Source organism: Lagopus leucura, unplaced genomic scaffold (assembly GCF_019238085.1).
Source record: "Lagopus leucura isolate 7727_CA_CO unplaced genomic scaffold, USGS_WTPT01 Super-Scaffold_1, whole genome shotgun sequence".
Taxonomy (NCBI): Eukaryota; Metazoa; Chordata; class Aves; order Galliformes; family Phasianidae; genus Lagopus; species Lagopus leucura.
The window spans coordinates 41,347,642-41,369,670 of NW_024962250.1; the positions used below are offsets into that span (position 1 = coordinate 41,347,642).

Below are 22,029 nucleotides of genomic sequence, written 5' to 3' on the forward strand. Positions count from 1 at the left end.
AGGAAAGTGCACTCCTACCTTCTCTCCTTTGCAGCCATACAGTGGGATCCCTGCTTTCGACCAAGGCTACGGGGCATCAGAGTAACACAGAGGCTTTCAAGGCTCCATTATGAGAAGGCTCTATTGCTTCTGCTATTCTTTCAGAAACGTCCAGGAGCTGAAAATGTGGTTCAGTGAGAAAGCCTCTGAATGAGTAATTTCTGGCACAGGACAGAATTTTGCTCTTTCAAAAGCTCCTAAAGAGCTCTAGTGCTTTTTTTTTTTGTGCAGTGATTGTGCTTTCCAGATTTGGAACGGATTGAACTCAGGAACCAACCTCATGACACACTGCCTGACTGTTGGGGTTAAGCACAGCAGGCACGCAATAATGCAAGCCAGAATCTCCCAGCTGAGCTTCTGTGTACAAAGCAGCACCACAGCTGCTGCATCACCAGCAACACGGATATCACCTGTGCTTGGAAATCTGCTGCTTAGCTCTCGTCCAGTGTGCAACATTCAGCACTTGGAGACCTGACAACTAACAGCAATAGCCCTATGAAAAGAAAATGTTGTTAAACCACATCATGGGTCTTGCAAAAAAGGCTGTGAAGCCATGGAAAACACTCACAGGGGTTTTATGCTACTTTTTCATAACAAGCTCGGCTCTAATCTGTCCTCTACTTGAAGCTACTCTGATTTTTTGTAGTCACAAAACATTCTGAGAAAGTATGAGCCGTCATGGTTTCATATTTTAACTTTCTTCCAGCACAAATTAATTAAATGTTGTGTGACCTTTGCCCTGAAGCATTTCTTCTTTCTTTTCCAAGGCAGATAGACCCAAAATAGCCTGAGGAAAACCAAATTAAGTCTCTGAGAAACAAGGAGATTAGAGAAGGATTACCCCTTTCCCCCATAGTTAACAGCTGATCCGCAAAAAGTAGAACTACACTGCTGTTTTACAGTGGCATAGAAGAAGAAGGGAAGCCAGCCTGGCTTAGATGTGTCAGCTTGGGCTGATGAGTGGCCAGAGCAAGAAGTAATATAGCGAGAACCCAAAGAACAACAAAGTGATTTTTCCTTGCAGGTGAAGAGAGAAGCCCATATCCAGAGATCTCAGTTTAGAATCAGAGAAGAAAGGAAATTCCTAGCAAGACTTCTTTCAGACGTGGAGCCAATGCAACAGGCTGTGATGTGCTGAGAGATGAGCAGTCCATGGGCAAAGGCTTCCTTCTGCATGGCTGCTGACTCCTCTACCCATGAATCCACGACCACTGTAGACTTTTCATGCATCCACTCAGCAGGTCTTTAACAGCAGAGGTTTATTCCATGTGAGCTCTGTGAAATCCTTCTCTCAGTACGTTTCTGGGGAAGCTGACAGAGCAGGACTGAAGCACGATGCCTTCGGAGAACGCCATGCTCAAGCCTCTAAGCATGCACAGGAAGAAGTAGAGAAGTCTGTGGCTCAACTGCTTGCTACCATTGGAAGAACAGCAGTGTGAAGAGCAGCAATTCTCAAATGCCTTCTGAAATCAAGGCCAGCCTCTCCATTGGGAAGGAAATACAGGAAGTGGTAGATTTTCTTGATTTTGCATTAATTATTCTCACATTGAAAGAATAAAGTCTAACTTCCACTTCTATACTCTTCAAAAATGTCTGCTGAAGGACACATGGAAATAAACTAAAACCTATGCATGCGTGCACTAAGGAACTGCAAATGAACATCCAACACTATGGATATTTAGCAGTGCATTCAAAAGGGAACCCGAAAAATTGGGTCTGCTTCTAACAAGAGCACCACGTGAAACTATCAGTAATACTCAGGACTGTGCTTCCCTGCCTCTTGGGAACAGAATAGCTTACCTCTCTGAGACACGTTGTCAAGGCAGACACACACTGCATTCAAGGTCAGATACAAATACATATCAATATATCTTTTTCAGCACTTGGATTATACATCCTTCCTTTCCCCCATCACACTCAAGTGTTTTAAAAAGTGGTTCTTGTTTCTCAGTTTTCCTTCTTGGGACGCTTAAACAGTCTGACTGAGGATCAACCTGTTCCAAACACTATCCCATATTCTTTCTGAGATAGGGTGAGATTCTCTGTTTCCCAGTTCCAACTCTTAGAAATACTCCAACCCTGGCTGCCTTGTCCATCACAAGAATATAAATCTCCTAAAATGAGAAAATTCAATGCACTGGCACAGGTTGCCCAAGGAGGCTGTGGATGCCCCATCCCTGCAGGCATTCAAGGCCAGGCTGGATGTGGCTCTGGGCAGCCTGGGCTGCTGGTTGGTGACCTGCACACAGCAGGGGGTTGGAGCTGGATGAGCACTGTGCTCCTTTGCAACCCAGGCTGTTCTAGGATTCTATGATTCTCATGGTAATCAAGAGCCCAATGAAAGGGGCTTTCACTGCTGACATTTGCAGAGTTTGTTAACGGCAAGGCAGGAAGCAAACACGTCTTTGGAGAAGATTTGATAGCAGTTTGAAAATAATCATTTAAAAAGAAAATAAAAGCAAACAAGTGTAAACACGTTTTCCAGGTATGGGATAACAAATGCTGCCAATGCTATTTTGAACCCAAAGAAGAAAGAATGATATATTCCTGAAGATGAGATGATAACAATTTATATTTTCTTTCCAGACCCAAAGGCTGTGATGTGAACCACCCAAACGGTGCAGAGGTGGTCAAAGTGACATCTCTGGAGCTGTTCATACCATCAGGTGTCACTGAGTGTCACGAAGTCACCAAGGCATGCCGTGGTTTCACTGAAGAAGCACCGCGATCAAGTTGCAGAATTCAGGTCAGGCAGCAGGTAGGGCACAGGGGAATGCCCTTCATGTTCATAGCTCTGCCTTGTGGTCCTCCAGGAGCACGCTGTACGTGTGGATTGCACAGAAGACGAAGGCATCTCCTGACAAAGCCATGGGACAGGAACATCCCTCTGGATCAGGCTTCTTGCAGCTTTGTTTTCACATGGGCACCTTCTCTGACATTAAGAACACGTGCAGCTTTCTTAGCAGGAGTCACTGCATATGCCCCTTCCCCTGTTGCAAAACCCCTCAGTATTCTGCACGCTGCTCAGTTTTCCAGTTTGGCATTAAAACCCAAAGCCTTTGAAAATGAGATCAAGTTTTGGTTTCTTCTGTATCTGGGAAAGAGAAATTAATCTTCCTTTTTTTTTTTCCCCTCAGGAATACCAAGCAAACAGACACCTAGAGTACAAACAAATGGAAGCCCCAGCCCAGCTGCAGATGGAAGACAGCAGAGAGAAGCACAGTAATGGCCTTAAATTGCAGCAGAGGAGGTTCAGGTTGGATTTCTCCTCTGAAAGGAGTGGCACAGCTGCACCAGAGCAATGGGGTCACCGGAGGTGGTCCAAAGGCATGGAGATGTGGCACTGAAGGATGTGGCCAGTGGGCATGGAGGGCTGGGGTTGGTGATCTTAGAGGTCTTTTCCAACCTGAACGATTCTGTAATTCTATAGGTGAAGTGTGAGGGAAAGGAAAGGAATTGCCATCACACAAATCTCCAATCTCACCAAGACAGATGAACACAGAGGAAAACGTCCCTCTATAAAGTTTAAATATTAAGAACGAAGAGGTAAAGAAAATCTAAAGTACCTATTCCTCCAGTCTTGAAGAACCTGATCTCAGACAGCAGAAACTCAACTTAAGCCACAACAGCTGGAGAATAGCTGAGGAGCAGCATCATAGCACAGAAGCTGGGGTGTGCAGACTGCAGGTGTGCTGCCAGCACAAACAGCATGCTGGCTCCAGTGCTTCAGGAGCCAAACGCTTCCAGCAGAAGGCACCTGCAGACAGGCACCTGAAGCTGGCATCTCACAGGGCCAGCAGTTTAAAATTAAATACCCTTTAAGGTAAGCACCTGGTTTTAACTTGGCTCTTTCATCTACCAGCCAAGACCGAAGCGTGGGGTGATTCTTTCCCACCAGAGTGCCAATGCAAGTCAAAATCAATAAGGAAAAGCATCTTTGAAGTGTTAAGAGCTGCTCTCCATCTACTCCACAAAGACACTGGCATCCTTGTTAGGGCTAAAAGACCAGAGAACAGATTTATACTGCTTGAAATCCATGCTTGTCTTCTTTTTCTTCTTTTTTTCCCCAGGAATTTTCACCTTCTAACTCAAGAACGTCACTAATTGCCCAATAAGCAATCTTAATTCAAATCCATTTGACACTACAAACGAACATGATTTGGAGAAAAAATAATGTGTAAAATAATTTCAAAATTATGATGACAAGTTTTCTCACTTTTTACGATCGTATTTTTTACGATGCTTTTCACCTTTTACAGATTTGAGTTCCAGGTGTGAGAAGAGGCAGGAAATGATTTCCTATGCATCTCTACGCTTTCAGACATTTGCATTTTAGACTCAACTACAGCAAAATATTATGGTAGGAATTCCAAGGCAAACACTTATGCATGCCAAAGTAGATCCTCACCCTTCAGAATACTCCTAGGAACTACAGAAATATACGGTATGACAGGAATAACTCTAAACCTACCAGATGTGTTGACATTTTAAATCAAAGGTGCCTTTTGCAGCAGGCTGGTTCCAATGTCACTGTGGTCAGTACGAGTTTAATCACTGCCAGCTCTAACAATGCCAAAGATGTGGGGCAAAGTGCTTTGGAACCTTCTGCAATCCTTAATGGCTCCTGTAAGAACCACTTCCACCTTCTGAAGCAAATTGGCACAACATCAGCTGTTCCACAGCTCCAAGTTCCTCCTGTGTTACAGCAGCCTTGATGGTGCATTCTCTACAGCCTCCCTGTTTCATATCCTATGTCTGGTGACTTCATTCCAATATTGATACAAAAGCTGCAGTAAAAATAACTTTTGACACAAAACTAGAGATGCATCCATCATCCCAAGGTTGGTCAGCCAAATTCTGCCTACTACAAAACTCTTTATTCAGTTCCTTCCCCAGTACAGTCTCCCTTACGCTGGGCCTACAGAGGTTCTAAAAGTGTTGCTTCTGTTTTACTGAGAAAGTCAAACCACAAAGTGAGTGTGTAAGAAGCAAAAGTTTACAGTCATTAATCACAGCCACAAACAATCATAATAAAACTAGAGCACAGTATTGCTAGCATCTACTTTTCTCTACGACTCGCAGCACTGCTGTTTTTCTCCTAAGATTCAGTGCTTTTTCCTTCCCATGTGGGGGAAATGGCAAGAACACGGTGCAAGAAAGTGAAGCATGTAATTCTAGCACATTTAACTGACACGAGCAAACTAGAATGCAAAGCTTCCTATGCCAGGAGTACTACAAGAAAAAAAATAATAATCTACAATTACTGTACCTTGGGAACGCTTTCGTTTAAGACATGCAGCATCTGAATTCTCCTTATATCCTCTCCATTTGAACAAAGAAGGGAGGGAGAAGGGAGGGAGGTAGTAGAGAACTAAAAGTAAAAACACTGAGCTTCAAAGTAAAATTTTTAAAAGGAGCATCATTTTTTTCATTAGCATTACCATCACAAAAGAAAAAGAGTCGATACATTTGTTGAAAAAGCACACACACTTAAACTGGTTCTGTAGCATGAGCGTCAGGTCACGTTAGGCACATTCAGTCTCTTTGCTCTTCATAAACAGTTATGACATCACAACAGAGCTCAGGGCGTTAGGAAAGGAAAGCTGTGACAGTGCATGCAGTTTCACTGAGTGCCTTTGCATCGAGGCGTACCAAAGCATTAACACACAAGTTGGCACAGGGCAGAACAAAGGCACTTTTAAGCAGACTCTAAACATTTGGAAAAATAAACAACTCATCTTCAAGCACAGCTCTATTATTTTCCCCAAAGACTGCAAGAAACGACATCCCACTGTTAACCTGTGCTGTGAGTCCTTCAGCAGAGAAACCCAGCAGCACACACCGTGCCTCTGACAGCCCTCCCATTGTGAGCAGGAGCTTCCCTTGGATGGCAAGGCAAGCCCACAGGTCCTATTAGACGTTCACTCGTCTTACTTCACCCCTGAAACACCACATAGCTGTGCCAAAGATTCTTTTTCTCGGACTTACCTTCACATCAGTGCTGTGCAATTTACGGAAGGAGTGCTTGAAGGAAAGGGGAAACTGCTGCCAAGCAGATTGAGTTATGCAGTCATGTGGCTGCTTCTCTTGGCACTTACACAGCAAGGCTGAGGGTGAGCTCCTACCAACCCACCTTCTGCACTCGTACAAATAGCCTTGGATTGTAAGCAAACAACAGGAGCCTCAAAAACCTTATGTAGTCAAGAATGTGCGTGCTTAAAGCCAGTGAGAAATCAGAGTCTCCAGTTGGGCTTCTGAATCCATAAAGTTGCTGAGGCTGCAATGGCTGGAAATCAGTTTGCCTGCTGGGGAATGGGAAAATGTAACTGACATCACCCTCCCTTACAGGCATTAGAAGTAATTAATGCTCTACAGCCCAGTAACTTACAAGTGATATTCCATGCTTCTGTCAAGGGCATCTCACACCTCCTCATGCTCTCAGCTCAAAGCTCTGTCAGCAGATGCCTTCATACAGATGCTGTACATTACTGTTGCACATCAGTTTTCTACAGGGAGGGAAACTAGGCTCATCATTCCTGCACTGGGACTCGATGGAACAATTCAGCCTACAGAGTACTGTGCTGGCTGTGGCAATACAGGAACAGACTGCCCACGGAGATGCTGTGGAGTCTCCTCTGCTGGAGATAATCAAAACCCCATGGAAACATCCTGAGCAACCTGCCCTCATTGGCTCTGCTGCTTTCTCAATCTCCACAGATCCCTTCTGATCCTGGCAATTCTGTGACTGCGTGAATGAGACTTTCCTTACTAAAGGTTAGCATAGTCAGCTGCAACAAAAATGTATTGTTAATGGTTTTTTCTGTTTTAATCAACAGAGAAAACTGTATTTGAAGCCTAAGGCAAAACAGCAAAAACTCCAAACACAATTTCTATACTTTTCATGGTGTGTAATGACACACTGAAGCCCATAGCAAAACCCAAGAAACTCACACAGTTTCAAAATCAATGCATTATAAAATCTGTTCTGATTCTGACTCATGGGGATTTCTACATTTCTTACAGTCTCTCACAGAATCACAGAGCTGATTTCCATTGAAGGAACTTGCTGGGGGGTTATCTGCTCCAGTTTCCCACAGACAGGATCAGCTTTTCAGTTGAATGTAATATCACGTTTGGATCAGGTTGCTCTGGCAATTTCTAGCTGAAATCTGAGCATTCTTAAGGACGGATGCTCCACCACCTCTCTGCAAATACAATCAGCTACAGAATGACAGAATGGCCCGGGTTGGAAGGGACCTCAAGGATCACGAAGCTCCAACCCCCCTGTGCCATGCAGGGCCACCAACCTCCCCATTTCACAGCAGCCCAGGCTGCCCAGGGCCCCATCCAACCTGGCCTTCAACACCTCCAGGGATGGACGGGGCATCACAGCCTCTCTGGGCAGCTGTTCCAGCACCTCACTGCTCTCACAGCACACAACTTCCCCTGACATCCAACCTCCATCTGCCCTCTCTAAACATCTGTCCCTATTTTACCATCATGTGTATTAAACTTCCAGCATCACTTCTCCCCAGTTAAATGAATATTCTTGAAAAGCTAACAGAAGAACAAAAGACAGGTACCTAACTATACCTGACTCTAAGAGCTAACCTGCAGCTCAATGGCAGGCTGCTCTGTATTGCAGACACTGCTCCTCCCTCTCTGCAGCTGGAGCTGTGCTGCCTGCTAACAGCTCCTCTGTGCTGCAGGAGCACACAGCAGGGGACGTGTGGGCTTCGATCACACAGCAAAGGAGAAAAAGCAACACTTCAGATGCAGAACATTCCTGCCTTTACTGTGGTTAAATGATGTTAGCAAAGCATCTAGCCTAAGATCCTTTCAGAACTTGCTATTATCCAAGTTCATGGCTTTGTTTTTGTCTTACAGTGGCCTTGACCTCACCGAGGTTGCTAGAGAATGCTGCTCTTCAGATGAGCAAGTCCTAAACTCACTGTCTGAGCATGTATGAAAATAAGTTTCTAAATCTTACTTATTCTATACCTTTTAATCTTACTGTTTGCTAACAAGGTTTTACAATACCCTTTTGGTATTCCTTTCAAAATGTTTTCACCTTAAACGCTGCTTCACAGAACAAGTGTTACAATAAAGGTCTCAAATATTTATAGAGTTATTTAACAACAATATATTCAAGCATAATACATGGGCAGAAGCACAGTACAAGAAAGGTCAGTAGTGCTGCAGGAAGGCAGTGACAGCCATCTCAGTGTGACCAAACAAACTCCTTAGTTTCATATTTCAATGGTCAATATCTATATTTAAAATTTTGAACCTAAGAACAAAAATGTCACCTTGCACCTCATGCTGATATTAACCTATGCATGTTCAGCTTGAACAATGAACCTTCCCTAAGAAAGACGAGCAAAACCCTTGTTCTTATCAAAAAAGCCTGGATGAAAAAAAAACCCAATCAACGCATGGGCAAATGAACATGAGGCTCAAAAAGCCCCCAACATCATCCTATTTTACCTATCAGCACGGTGGCAGAACTAAAAATCGGAGCTGGCAGTCGGTGGGAGCCCACAGATACAGCTTCAGCAGTGCAGCATCTCACTGAGTGGTTGAAGGTGTCAGACAGGACTGCTGTAGGAAAGACTTGAGCAGCAAACACCGAGCTCCCAGTACAACCACCACAGGACAACACCAGCACTACTCTTGCTCAAAAAATTGATTTCTAAGCTACACAAGTGAGGGCAAGCTAGAAGATACTGTCCTGAATCTGCCAATATCACATTTGTGATTTGCACAGGCTGTAGATCGTCTCTTCCACAACAAAGCAGTCAGAGAAATGAGGCCAAATCTCTGCTCCTCATCCTCAATGTGGATTCCTCCTGTAGCTCTAAAGGTTATCCCTTCTTCATAGGCAATATTGCAACGTTTCTTCGCCTATCAACAATCAGACTAACACTTAGAGCTGAAGAACGTATTCAGAATCTGGCCAGGATCAAAGCAAACTCTGAGGGCAGTCAGGCTAAGGAGGTGAGAGGTGATTTCTTTGCAGCTTCTGCTTGCACTGGTGTTCTGGTAGCATTCCTCCTGCCTGGTTTGGGGCAGGAAGGAGAACATCCTGCATAGCCACACACACACACACTGCCTGCTGTGTGGTGGCCTGAGAGATCAGCTGTCACTTGCCAACATCTCATATACATGATGCTGCACTTCAGAAACCTCTGGTGAGGGTAAGTGGCCTCCTGCAAGCATGGCAGGTGCTCACCACCCCTCCAGGAATATCAGGAATCTGTCTAATTTCTACAAGCAGCAGACACAGCTCTGGAACTCAGTCGTCTGGGACCCAAATCTCAAATCCAAATATCAGTTGGATATTGAAAAACCAAAGCTCACGTTAATCTGCTTTGACGATGCCAAGAAATAAGCAAAGTGCTCCATTTTGGAGTTCTGACCTGACGAATGATTCACCCAAGGAAGTCATGTCACTGCTGAGATCACCACTCAGAGACCACTGCAGAGGATCAGAGGCCAGGAGGAAATAAATACATCAGGCAGCAAAAGTGCACTTCATTTTGCAATGCATGAAATTAAATACTTGGTCTCCATGAGCACTGAAGAGTAGGATGAGCATTATTATCATCCCTGCAGGCCAGATTGGGGACCACTGTTCTGAAACGTTGTGCACTTTCAAAGGAAGGCATTCTTGGACTGGCAGTTTAATAATGGGGTAATAATTATTCATTGGCAGTCTGTCGTCAACAAAAGTTCTGGATAAAGCTTATCCATGTTTTCTTAAGATGCTTCAATCTGGGAGCAGAATTAAGAAAGCAAATAACTGAAATCTACTCTTAACTTTTCAACCTGCTGCCACTGCTTTAAAGCACAGCTGGCCTAAGATCAGGGCCCAACAAGACTGTCAGCTGAATATCAGCAAGAGCCTCACTGTTATTCATTATTTCTGAGGCAAGGAGGCACGATCAAATAATAAAGCAATTATGCCTAGGTAATAACAGGCATTGTAACAGCAAATCAGCAGAGACTGCCTTCCCTCTTGCTGACGGGTCAGATAAGACTGCTAGGTTTTCAGCATTTACAAGGTTGTATCGTAGTGTTGTGAAGAGGCATTTTGCCTCCCAGTGATATCTACAGGTCCATCCTAGCTTTCATCAGTCTTAAGTAACAGTCACCTGTAAACCTTGATGGGGCCGAGATGTATTTAATACAGGATGCAATGACAAGTTGCAGCAACAAAGCAATTAAGCAATTTAAGCTGAACTCAGCACTTCTCCAACTAATGATGTTTACCTCACCAGTGATAATGCAAGTTGTAAAGCTTCTCCCCATGCCACCTGCAGATGGAAATCGCAGATTTCAGCCAATCAGAAATGTTTTGAGAGGCTAATTAAGATGAAAAATCCACTTTTCACACTTACTGTTGATCGTTTTTTCTGCATCTTCCCGAATTTCTAGGAGAAAGCCTTCAGAGAGTTGGGACTTATGCTCCCTTTTGATGTGACTGCATACCTCACTGTTATTGTTCTAGTTCAGCTCTAGAAAAGGCCCTGGGGGCTGGAGGCTCTCTGATCTCTTACATTTCTGTAAATAACAAGGACTGTATCTTTCCCATTCCTTTCCTCGATTCAAATCTGAATTTTTCTGTTCCACAACCCAGACATTTGCTGGAAGAAAAGCCCACCTGAGCCCCATTCCTTACACGATGAGGTGAACCCAAGTGCAGCTGAAGGCATTTTCTCTTCCTTCCTACAGACATTATGCTACTAAAGGCTGGAAGCACTCAGCAGCCATAAGGATGTGCTTTCCAAGCAAATTCATGCTGACCAACCAGAAATGACACTGTGCTCTCAGCAGGGCTACAGCTGCGATAACAATGCTGGCATTTGTATCAGTGCACTGAAATGATAAATTAATACAGGCCAACCAAACCCAGGTTAAAGCACCCTTCAGAAGCTGTGGGCACTGTGCTGGGGGGTCAGAGGTCACCCGACTTTAGGCACCCACCTGACAGAGCTGTTAAAGCAGAAGGCTTCTGCAGGGTTGGTCAGGGGAAAAATGGTTTGGTCTGGTGGTTGGCAACCCTGCACACAGCAGGGGGGGTTGAAACTAGATGATCGCTGTGGTCCTTTTCAACCCAAGCCATTCTATGCAAAATAAAAACCAGGACAGTTCAGTGTCCTCACTGGCTATGAAGGGAGCTAGGACTTTGCTGCTTTCTGTATTCCTAACAATTCCCCTGAAGTAAAAAAAATGTGATTCTGGTTTTCCTATTACAGAAGAACCCCGAATGCTATCTGGCTTCTAAATTATTCACAAGCTTTTATGCACGTGATGGCACAGCTCCCACGTGAGGACTGCGTGTCTACACCAAAGCGCAGCCATTTCTACCTCTGTAACCGTTTTGTTCCAAGTTTTGTTTAAGCTCCTTTAAACCACGAAGTTGCTTTGTAAAGGATAACCCCAAAATGCTACTAAAACGTATTGCCAGGGCTCTGCGCTTGCAGCTCCTCCTTTGAGAAAGTTGCACAAGGGACAACCGACACACAAACGCAAAGCGTGAAAGCCAAAAATAATAAACTTCTGCTGTGCTACATTTACCCAGAGCAATCAGTTCAACTGCACAGTAAGTTCAGAAGACTATTCTTAACAAAGTTAAATGCGTTTGACTGAGATTGCCAAGAATCCTAACTGAATGCCCTCAGCCTGGTGATTAAAACGTAAGGACTTCCATAACTGAATGAATGCCCGAGACTTCAGACTGGCTGAAAACTTCTCTAATAAAGTCACAGATTGAGCTAGAATGGAAAATGAAATGTGATCTGTAAAATGGATGCTCCCTTTAGGGCAGAAATTAGGAACGCCAGCCAGAGAACTAATAGCCAGTTTGCCTTCAGACACTGACACACTTCTTAGCCCATAAAGGGATTACAGTTTGAAATGAGATTTCAAACACAATTAAAAGATATGAAACATTAAGCAAAATGGGAACAAGAGGTCCATCTGTGAATATAATTCCACAGTGCTCACCTAATGTGCTAGAGCAGGAAATCCTACCAGAAGATACAGTGGAGAAGGGGACAGCAAACTGCACCCTGTAAACTTCCCCATTATGCAGAACAGAAAACCATCCCAGATCAAGCTCTTAGTTAAGAAGAAGATTCCAGCTGTCCAGAAGACATGTTATGCAAAGTAATCTTACCTTCCTTCCCATCAACAGGTTTTGATACTTCCATATCAAAGCTCTCTTGCATCTGCTGGCCCCGGAATCGGTTGAGGTGCTCCTGCTCTATCAGGTTACTTTCCTCCTCCTCCAGAGGTTGCCACGTACCATCAATAAACCACTGCCCTCGCATTACGGGAATCTTCTCCGTTTCTGAAAACCAAACAAGAGATTCTTTTATGCGACAGAACCCAAACTGACAGCAGAGAATCACAGAATCACAGAACTGTAGGGGTTGGAAGGGACCTCCAGAGATCATCGAGTCCAACCCCCCTGCCAAAGCAGGTTCCCTACAGCAGGTCGCACAGGTAGGCATCCAGGCAGGTCTTGAACATCTCCAGAGCAGGAGATTCCACCACCTCCCTGGGCAGCCTGTTCCAGTGCTGGGAATCCCAACAAGGAAACCCCAACCACACACTGAGAAACACCTCTTCTTCCCCATGGAGCTGAGCGTGTTTGAGGATGCAAGAAACAGACAGGAAGATGTATATTCTGCAAACCTGAGTGTTGGGTTAAAAATGGGATTTATACTCCTCTCTATGTGGCTGCCCTGTATTTTCAAAAAGAACGAGGAACTTTGTGAGGCTCATGTTCCTTTATACAATTTGACCGATAGGAACTGGGGGTTTAAAGTTGTAAAGAAGATGCAGAACAAGGAGGAGAAAGCAAACCACATACGCTTGCCTTGACAGCACAGAGCTTTGTTTCTTTTGGGAACTGCACTTAAAATAACTCCATCTGTGTATCAATTAACATAAAGGACGATTTTAAAGAGTGAAGTCACTTCTTAATTAAAACCAGTCTGCAGTGGGGGTTGTTTTCAGTCACTGTCACTCTAGTTTCACTTCCGGCGCTCCGAACGAGGAAGCTGGGTGCTGAGCATGTGTTGTCCATGTGATACAACAGAATTCTCCCCCAAAATGAGTGCTGGCATCTATGGTTCTTCAACAAACCACGACTGATGCCCAGATTCAGTACTGTGACTGCAGGGAGTGAGAACTCTCTTCTTGCACAGATACCCTCAAGCACGATGAGACAACACTATCCATTTTAGCTCAGGACTTCATAGAACCATGCAGGCTGGAGAAGACCTCCAAGATCCCCCAGCCCACCCCACCGTGCCCACTGCCCACATCCTTCAGTGCCACATCTCCAGGGCTCTGCAACACCTCTGGGACGGTGACCCCCCAGCCCTGGGCAGCTGTGCCACTGCTGAATTACTCCTTCTGCAAAGAAATGTTTCCTCACAGCCAACCTGAACCTCTCCTGGCACCACTTCAGGCCGTTCTCTCACATCCTATCATGGTTGCCTTGGAGCAGAGGCCAACCCCCACCTCGCTACCACCACCCTTCACAGAGCTATAGATAAGATCTCCCTGAGCCTCCTCTTCTCCAGACTGACCCATTTTCCATCTCTGGAAAATCAAGGAGAGCAGTGTGTGGGTTCCAGAGCCTTTGGGGCTGTGGCCATGGGACTGGCTGAGACCCAAGACCAAGAAAGCAATCCCACCACTGACTTCCAGTACAAGCTGGAAGAGACTCAATCAAATGCAAACATTGTACACGTGTACATACACACCACACAAACTCAGCTCTCCAAGGAAGCGAAGCACTCAGCCACAAAAGGAGAGACTTAAAAAAGGAGATGAGGGAAAAAAAGCACCAAGGCTTTGCTACTCAAAGAACTGCTCCTACACAGATGGTGTGAAAGCAGCTGATAAGGGCAGCTGGGAAAAGCAACAATAGATGCAAAAACAAACAAAAACAGTAAAGGAAAACTAGATACATAAATGCAAAGTAAAAAAACAACCAAACAGAAAAACCAACAGAGAGCACAAAGAGTTCCCAAGCACAGGAACAGAAAGCAGATGCCCAGCCTGTCAGATGTGAAGTACTTTCATACCAGGTGCTCACAGGGGAGAACAAAAAGCAGCAGAGATCTGCAAACACCTCCCTTATTTATTCTGAATTCATCATCTCTTAGACCAACACAGCTACAAGCTAGGAAGACTAAAGGGAAATCTCCTTGCAGGGATCTCCCCTCCAGGCAGGAACACTCCATGTTCCAAAGCCTGTTTCAAAACCTTCACCATAGAAGATTTACAGTCCACCAGTGTTTCTACAATACCAGAAATGCCGATCATCCCCTAACAGCCCTGGCCTTGCAGCTGGAGCAGGGCAGGCTCTGTGTGATGGCACTGCTGGGCAGCTCCTGCAGCACAGCGAGGTGAGCAGCAGGGAAAGCAGCAGCTGCTGTGGGCAGATAACCAGAGAGAGCGGCCCACATCACGGCTGGGTGCTGGTGTGGGTGCTCTGCTGATTACCCAAGTGTACTCACGACTGGAAACCCACAGGCAGCCCCGTAAGCAGGCACGCAGCGTGATGCAGGGAGCAAATCCCCTGAAACAAAGGCTCTGATCACCCCCAGCCTCTGTCATCCCGGCCTCCTGCACATCCCAATCCCCTCTTGTTCCTCCCTTCCAAGATCCTCAAAGCCTGTTTTAATGCTCTGACCACTGCTGCAGCACCAGACCGCACCAATCTGGCTGGCCTGACCAAAATGCCAACAGACACCTTTGGCACAGTGGTCGGAACCTGATGATCCTTGGGCTCCCTTCCAACCTATTCTATGATTCCGTGGCGCAGCACAGGACCCACTTCTGCCATTCAGTTGCTAAAACAGCTCTTCCAGACAGCACCGAATTGTTCCACCCTGGATTTCTGATGTTTTGGGTATCGTTGATCCGACCAGATGAATGAAAAGGCTGGGCTGTTGGAAAGGCACGGTTACTTAATGAAAAGGGATCCGAACAATCAGAAGAACTCAAGGCGCTTTGAACTGCAGGAATTAATCGTCATGAAAAAGGACACAAACTGCAGTTGTCTGTGAAAACTAAACTCACTTTAGAGTCGACAACCCACGAACAGAGTGCCAACCATCAGGTTTTGGAATGAACTTTCTCAAACTCAACCCGTTAAACACCACAATTGTGAATCATTATTGATCACTGCCGCACGGAGAACAAGAAGCAAACTCCAGCAGTAGCTGCTCATCGTGTGCTGGTCTTCACCTCGGCTGTGTCCCCTATGTTTTACACCTGTCACACAGCCACGCTGCTCTGCAGGGCTCATGCACACACATCCAGCTCTGCTGCTCTCACAGCACAGCTCTGCCTGCAGGAAGAAACGAAGCACACAAGGCATGGCAGTGAGCATAAAGGATCCCATTGTTGCCAAAGCAAAGGCACAACTGTGTCAGATGTTGATCCTCGCTGGGAAAAATCTGCAAGCAGCTCCTTAATTTTCTTCACCAAGCGTTCTGATGAGGCTCCATTCACTGAATCCATAAAAAGATTTAAAAAAAAATAAAAAAAAAAATAAATGATGTGAATACTATTTTGTACTCCAAACCAAATGAAGACAACACACCTCTTCTTCATTTCTGAAGGGTTCCGAGGTTTTCACATGGGAATTTCCACCTACAGATTGCTAAAATTCGAAGCATTAGCAATTAAAATAAACGTTTTCAGGCTCTTTCTGATGGAAAAAAAACTTTCCCACTGAGTTTCTTTAAAGTAGAACACAGCAGTCAAACAGCAAATCTCAAATAATAGATGGGCAACAGGCTCTCCCAGAGAAGCTGGGCCAGGAAAAACGGAACGACTGAAATAAGAAAACATTTATTGTAAAATCTTTACAGCCTAATTTGGTTTAGAGATAAAATAATATATCTGGCTCTAGGGCTGGAAAGGGCATTTATCTGGAAAACACTTCATCTGTAAATCACTTTCGGATCCAGAGATAGATTATTACAGGGCTTCGTTTTCAAAGCAGGGCTTCATAAGGGAGCCAGGTTTTCCAAAGCTCAGTGGGATTTTAGGGAGATCCAGGAGTTGGTCCCCACCAACACTTTAACAACTGGGGATTGGGTGAGCTGATCTCCAGAGGTCCCTTCCAAGCCCGACCACTCTGCATCTTTTAGTGCCTGCAGCCACAGCATCTCAGCTCGCTGTATTTCATCCTGGGTGCGTAGCAGGCTTGATCACTGTTACACTGCTGGGAAACCCCAGCAAAAAGACCATCCAGTACAGAGGGAATGCCCCTTCCTGCCATCAGGAGCACGGTTTGGTCTTCATAAAAGTGAACGCAGTCTTTCAGAGACATCAGATTTGTTGCAGATGACAGTGAACAAGCACTGCTTGTTAGTGAGGCTTGGCAAAGTGGGGAAAAAAACAGCTTCCTGATGGTTGTGAAAACCAAGCAACGACAGGACAAGGGGAATGGTTTTACACTGAGACAGGAGGTTTAGGTTGGACATGAGGAGGAAGTTTTTGAGCCAGAGGGTGGTGAGGCACTGGCACAGGTTGCCCAAGGAGGCTGTGGATGCCCCATCCCTGCAGGCATTCAAGGCCAGGCTGGATGTGGCTCTGGGCAGCCTGGGCTGCTGGTTGGCGACCTGCACACAGCAGGGGGTTGGAGCTGGATGAGCACTGTGCTCCTGTGCAACCCAGGCCATGCTGTGATTCTCTGATGGCTGCATTACCAGTGCGCAGTGCTGGGCTGCACTCAGGTCACACTCCAGGCAGGGCAACAGCAACCTCCTGATCCTCAAGGCCACCAGCTGCCATCGTGGCACTGGGTGGTGAAGGAAGGGCGGTGTGTTGAGGCAATGGCTGTGGGCATGAGGCTGGGTGGGGAGCCCAGGGACTTACAACACAGCAGCAGGTCCTTCCGTATCACCTGGCTGAGCGAAACCTCAAAGCTGCGCTGCGGTAAACAACCCCGCTAATCTCAGACAGGTGCACCAAGATTACACCAAGATTACCCTGTGATTCATCCAGCACGATACAAGCTATTACAGTAATTGCCATGAAACAGCAGTGTACCAAACCTGCTATTTTAAGGCCCAATTGCATTCCTATCCACTCGTTCATTCACGTCTTGAATATTCACCGGTGATTTCAGGAAGCGTAAGGCAAGCTCCCCCTGCATCCTTTCCTTCTACAAAAGGAATGAAATATTTACATCCAACTAGAATTTGATTTCTCTCTCCTCCGATACAGAACTCAAACTCTGTAGGAGGTAATGTTAAGAGTTTATCTTTGTCATTCCAACCTTGATCCCCAGGAAAGGATTTGCCTTGATTTCTTTACTGCCTTAAGCCTTACACCACGTAATCTGCAGCTGGCCGTGCTTCAAAGTGAGGGCCCACGTGTTTGGCCAGTACACACTTGGTGCTGTACATACACAAGGATTCCTAAGTTGGAATGGCAGAGATTAGGAGCTAATGAAAGGCACTTTATTTTAATTAGTCATACTTATTTCACCACTTTTAAAGAAAAATAGTTCCAGCAATGGCAACAAAGGATTTATAAATTTTTAAACAAAAAGTCCTTGTTTTTTTTTTTTTTTTTCCCTGAAAAGTTCTAAGAACACAAAAGCTGTAATTAATGATGTGAAGAAACAGGAACTTGTGCAATTTACACCATCGTAGCCTCCCTAAATCTTCTCAAAGGGAAGAACTGGGAAAACAGAAGCTGCATCAGGCTGGATGGGGCTCTGAGCACTGATGGAGCCCTGGGTGTCCCTGTGCACTGCAGGGGGTTGGGCCAGATGGCCTTCACAAGTCCCTTCCAACTCCAACAATCCATGATTCAGCACACCCATGCTGTAATTTATACACATACATACCCCAACCACTTCATTTCATTGCCCAGTGTTTGTGAGATCCTCACCCAAACAAAAACTGCATCCAAAACCTATGTAAATGTATCATAACACAGCAGGAAAACAAATTATGGCACTCATTTCGGCTACGTTTTTTCCTTCTTGTACTACTCACTGATCATCATCATTTGTTCCCTGCCAACACATGGCTTGAAATTGCATATACCTAAATTTAATAGCATAAAGCACAAACTGTGCCTCATACTGGCCCCTTCCACCTCACTTGATTCAGAACTAAGAAAGCTTGCAAAAATAAGACCACACAAACTTCTAATTAAAAGCAAAAGAAAATGAAAGGAGGTCTCTCTCAGAAACATTGAACTAGCATGCAACCTGGAAGACATGTAGACAGAATGAAACAGTATGAAAGAAAGATGCAGTGAGCTTTGGATGTGGGGTGACTTCACTGCAGCCTTTCAGTACCTAAAGGGAACAAATAGGAGGGGAGTCAACTCTATGAAAGGGTAGATAACAGTAAGACAAGGGGAAATGGCTTGAAGTTGAGGGAGGGCAGATTGAGGTTGGATGTCAGGGGGAAGTTCTGTGCTGTGAGAGCGGTGAGGTGCTGGAACAGCTGCCCAGAGAGGCTGTGATGCCCCGTCCATCCCTGGAGGTGTTGAAGGCCAGGTTGGATGGGGCCCTGGGCAGCCTGGGCTGCTGTGAAATGGGGAGATTGGTGGCCCTGCATGGCACAGGGGGGTTGGAGCTTCGTGATCCCTGAGGTCCCTTCTACTCGGGCCATTCTGTGATTCTATCCTCATCCAGTGCCATCCACTCATGAAGTTCCGGACAGCCGTAACAATTTACCCAGCAATGAGATCTGAAAGGTTAATATGGCATTTAGGGGCTCAAAAATGTAAATTAAAACTTACGCTCTGCTGAAACCTACAAAGCCAAAGGGTTGGACGTGGAACAAAGGTCCATGAAGTGCTGTTGGCTTGATACCAAGGACTCCTGCTTTCCAGCGCAGTCATTTCTCTTCCTTTAATTTGGCTTCCTTATCACTACAGTTGTGAACGACCTCTAGTGCACGAGGATAACATCTGTGCAAGCTAAAGTATCTGCAAGGCTGTGGTATCTCAACCTTAAAGCTATTTAGGTAATGAAGAGAGAAGCCCACACACTTACTAACAGAGGGGGAAAACCTAGGCAAAAACCATTCTTTGACATTTTATTTTAAGTCCTGCTAAGAAGGCTGAATACTCTGTGCCCTGGAGTGCAGCACTGCCAGTAAGAACCTGGGCACAAGAAGCTGGATGTTAACGTGACACTGAAATGAATGTCTTTTACAGCTGCACCCTCAATGCTACTCTGGACTTTTTCATATCAGCCATTCATTCCAACTTCACCAGTGCTTACAGTGATATTTTAGGTACGTTCACTGCTGCACGACCGATAAGACTTCTCACTTAGGTATGAGGTCCAGAATTACTCACATTGCACCAGAGTGCATCCTCACACCCACCAGCCATCACCAGCACTGCTTATAGAGCCACAGCAACGTGCAGGTTCGATTTGTGCTGATGCAAATGCACAGAGCACAGTTTGCAGGGCAATCTGTTCCTCCTAGCTCCCCTATGGAGTTTGCAGAGCCCCACAAAGGGAGAAGAATGCAAGAGAACAGAAAGCTCGACTAAGAGAAGTGATGGCTGTAACTGCTGATAATGAGATCCTTAAATTTAATGGCAGTGATGTGATCATGCACACAGGGTGGACAAACGGATGTAATGAAATAGACAAAAGCTAAAATTTCATTATTTCCTGACTGCTAGGTAACAGAACAGGCTTTTTGTTGCAGCTCAGTGTTCTGCAGCTTTCCAGCTATTTCCCAGTACGTTATTGCAGTATAAAGCAGGTGACTGATATTTAAATAAATGGCACCACTCCTTTAATCACAGCCAGAATGACTTCCCTTTGTTTAACCACAAACACAGCAACCTGTTCTGCTCTTGCAGAAGTACCAACATCACCTAAAGAGGAATTCATGGGTGAAATCCACCCTCAGAAAACTTCATAGAAACAGCCACTGAATTCACAGACCCAGAATCTTACTGAGCATCCAACATCAAGAGATTTCCTTCGCTGAGTGGTAAAGGATATCATGCTGCTGGTCCACCAAATAATTCTAATTCGCTTTACTGAGCCAATTTCAAGATAACAGGTGGAAGTAACCCCCGAAATACAGCATGCATTATGTTTTTCAGGCAGGATTTTCCTTTTAAGTTGGTAGCTGAAGGAAGATCACTGCAATTACTCTCTACACAGTTCTGAAGCCAACAGTTTAACACGGAATTCCACAGCTCACCTCATCAGCTGCCTCAATGACGTATGGAATGATGCTCATCAAAAAACCCTGGACTGTTAAAACATGAGAAGAGGTTGCGGCCTTAACTTTAGAGCCTTATTTTTATTGAATTCTTATCCATTAATACAGTTTACCCAACATTAATGCCAGTACTCTGAAGTGAAGCACTTGCACCAGCAGCCCTTGTTGGCTGTGGCTGGTAAGTTTTAGCAAATAGTCCCTTATCAGCCCTTTTCTAACACACAGAGCTTGCACTTTTTGCAGCGGCGTTAGGTGAAAGCTAAGCTGAATGACTGTGCCACGTGACAAACAGATGTGAGCACCTCCTGAACTTGAGCACGTGCTCTGATCCCATTGAAAGTCATGGGACTTTTGCACAATCACATCCACAGTGCTGAGGGTTTGTGCTCTCCTGGGAAGCGCTCTCCTGCTAGCAAGCTCTCTCCAGCACCACACAGCAGTGATCAAGTACGTGCAGTTTCAGAAAGCAGGTCCCTCTATAGGAATACCTGGACTTAAAAAAAGCAAGCTTTTTCCTGTGCATACCTAACACCTACACAGAGCACTAACAAACACATTCAGGGCACACCAACTCTTTCTCTCATCTTCCCTCTCCCTTCTCTGCAGAGGGCTGTCCTCCATCCCGCTGCTCACTTACTGAGCTGTTCACCAAGCCCACTGCCTCCTTTCCAGCCTCCTGCCAGGCACATTCTGGTGTGGCTTCACAGCTACTTGCAGCCCACACTCAAACAGAGCATGCCACCCTACTGACCTTCTTTCTGGCCAACACTTAAAGCCATTACATACCTACATCTTTTTCAGCCTTAGAAATAAACTGATAGAATCGCCCATAGCATTCTTAGCATCTCTGCCTTCCTTCTTGTTCATCATAGCCACCAGAAGTGATGGACCACGCCAATGGGCGAGCGCAACTCACTCTAAGCAGGATCACTCAGCTGGAGTTGACAACACTCAGCAGACAGGCTTTCTGACATCACTTAAAGAAAACTGATTAGTTCTCCTTAAACAATGCTTGTAAACAACAACAAAAGCTGAATTTGCAGAAGGAATTATCTTCAAAGGCACGCTCAAGAAAAGTACCAATATCTCCCACCTGCTTTAGAAAAGCATCCTGAAAGTCACAACTCACCCCTACTGAAAGGGAGAAAGGCACCAGAAAGCAGAAGCTATGCACACTGAGTACTGCAGAGCTGAAAACTGCTTCGCCGTCACGTAAGCATTCTGATCAGAAAGGAGATGGCTGGACTGAAACTAGCAAGATGCTTTGGGAAGGAAGAGAGCAATGGAATTAACAGGAGAGGCAGGAAAGTAAAACCCAGGAAAGATCTCAGTTAGCGAAAGTAGTGCTTTACCTTGCCATGGAAACTATCAATATTTTATTTGTAAGTGAAGAATAACATGCCTGGTGAGAAAAACAAGAAAACAGCATTCAGGAGTTCGGTCTTCAATGAAAAACTCCTTTAGGAAATGGTATCGACCAAGTTCAAAGAGTATCTAACACCAAAAGCAATGTTCTAGGCACACTGTGAAGCAACTGAAGAAGTGTTCTGCTGCTGAAGACAGACTAAAAAAAAATGCAAACTATATACTGGTAACTATTAGTTCCAAATCCTCAGTTTTCACCTACCTCATAAATGTGTTTTAATGCTATTTCTGTTTCAGAATAGAAGAAAAAAACCATAAAGCAATCACGCAGGCTCAGCATACCAGACGTCAATTAAAGCAGCCAGGGAAG

At 45.1% G+C, this 22,029-nt stretch overlaps 1 protein-coding gene across 2 annotated transcripts in view; it reads right to left on the reverse strand.

The window, feature by feature from the left end:
- Positions 1 to 22,029, reverse strand: part of DDHD1 (DDHD domain containing 1) — a 62,507-nt gene that overhangs the window by 34,830 nt on the left and 5,648 nt on the right. The window contains exons 2-3 of one of the 2 annotated variants that reach the window (XM_042863006.1): positions 12,221 to 12,394; positions 5,309 to 5,410 (exon numbers count right to left, since the gene is read on the reverse strand). In XM_042863006.1, the coding sequence (XP_042718940.1) occupies positions 5,309 to 5,410; positions 12,221 to 12,394 (276 nt within the window). The remainder of the gene's footprint in view (positions 1 to 5,308; positions 5,411 to 12,220; positions 12,395 to 22,029) is intronic. The other variant, XM_042863016.1, reaches the window with a different exon arrangement.